This window comes from Epinephelus moara, chromosome 8 (assembly GCF_006386435.1).
Source record: "Epinephelus moara isolate mb chromosome 8, YSFRI_EMoa_1.0, whole genome shotgun sequence".
NCBI classification, from domain to species: domain Eukaryota; kingdom Metazoa; phylum Chordata; class Actinopteri; order Perciformes; family Serranidae; genus Epinephelus; species Epinephelus moara.
In genome coordinates, this window is record NC_065513.1 from 46,062,809 (window position 1) to 46,063,927 (window position 1,119).

At 47.0% G+C, this 1,119-nt stretch overlaps 2 protein-coding genes across 2 annotated transcripts in view; both read left to right on the top strand.

Annotated features, from left to right (window-relative positions):
• Positions 1-1,113, top strand: part of LOC126393886 (protein mono-ADP-ribosyltransferase PARP14-like) — an 8,227-nt gene extending 7,114 nt beyond the window's left edge. The window contains exon 2 of the mRNA XM_050050292.1: positions 645-1,113. Within this exon, the coding sequence (XP_049906249.1) occupies positions 645-775 (131 nt within the window). The 3' untranslated portion in view covers positions 776-1,113. The remainder of the gene's footprint in view (positions 1-644) is intronic.
• LOC126394935 (protein mono-ADP-ribosyltransferase PARP14) overlaps positions 1-1,119 on the top strand; it is a 118,703-nt gene that overhangs the window by 108,438 nt on the left and 9,146 nt on the right. The window lies entirely within an intron of this gene.

The window sequence follows — 1,119 nt, forward strand, 5'->3', positions numbered from 1 at the left end:
AGTCTGGTCCCGTTGGTCAGTGTTTACTTATTCAAGTAACACTGGCGGTCCCGGAGAGTGAGTGACCTGACATGGTGCGTTGGTAAATTCAGTCTGACGCTCTACACTAAAATGAGAGCCCTGTTGGTGGAAGAAACGCAGCGTTATATTTCTACATGAATGAACCAACGGTTAAGTTAATCACACATTCACTCCGCTCTGCATACGGCTAGTGTACAGCGTACCTGAGCAGGTAGTGTACTTCCTGGTGTCTCTGTAGACAGTGATATCGGCAGTAGCTCAGTCCATAGGGACTTGGGTTGGGAACCGGAGGGTCGCCTGTTCGAGTCCCCGTCCAGACCAAAATATGGAGCGTGGACTGGTGGCTGGAGAGGTGCCAGTTCACCTCCTGGGCACTGCCGAGGTGCCCTTGAGCAAGGCACCGAACCCCCCAACCGCTCGGGGCGCCTGACCAAAGGGCAGCCCCCTCATTCTGAGATCTCTCCACTTTGTGCATGTGTGTGTCTTTCAGACCTGTGTGTAATTGACAAGCAAGAGTGAAAACACTGAATTTCCCCTCAGGGGGATTAATAAACTTAAACTATAAACTTAAACTGCTGGTGACCTGATTATAATAAATAACTGAGTGTTTGATGTGATTTCAGTGAGAGAGCGAGTCCTCGCCAGGAAGAACCATGAGATCATTCTGGAGAATCGAACAGTGACGTTACGTCTGATTTCTGCAGCTGTAAGTAGAGACGATGTCACAGACACGTTTATATTATGTAATATATAACATACACAAGCTTCAGTGTAATAACTGTGACCTCTGACCTCTGGGATTTGTAGTTCTACGGTTTTTCAAATTTTATTTTAAAGACTACATTTCATGCCAACCTCAGGTTACACCTTAACCTTTCCTCCAGCGCCACCTTCAGGACCAACTTCACATGTTCAGCTGCCCCCAGTGAGATTTAGGGACACCAGGAGAATTTAATTTTAACTCCACTTACAAGTTTTCTCTGCACCTTTCGACCACGTCTCTCGGTCTGTGTCAGTGCGCGGAGCTCTGTCAGTCGACCTGAGATCAGTTCCTCATTATTCTCTGCTCTTGAAATAAAAGCTTCAGTCAGACATTGA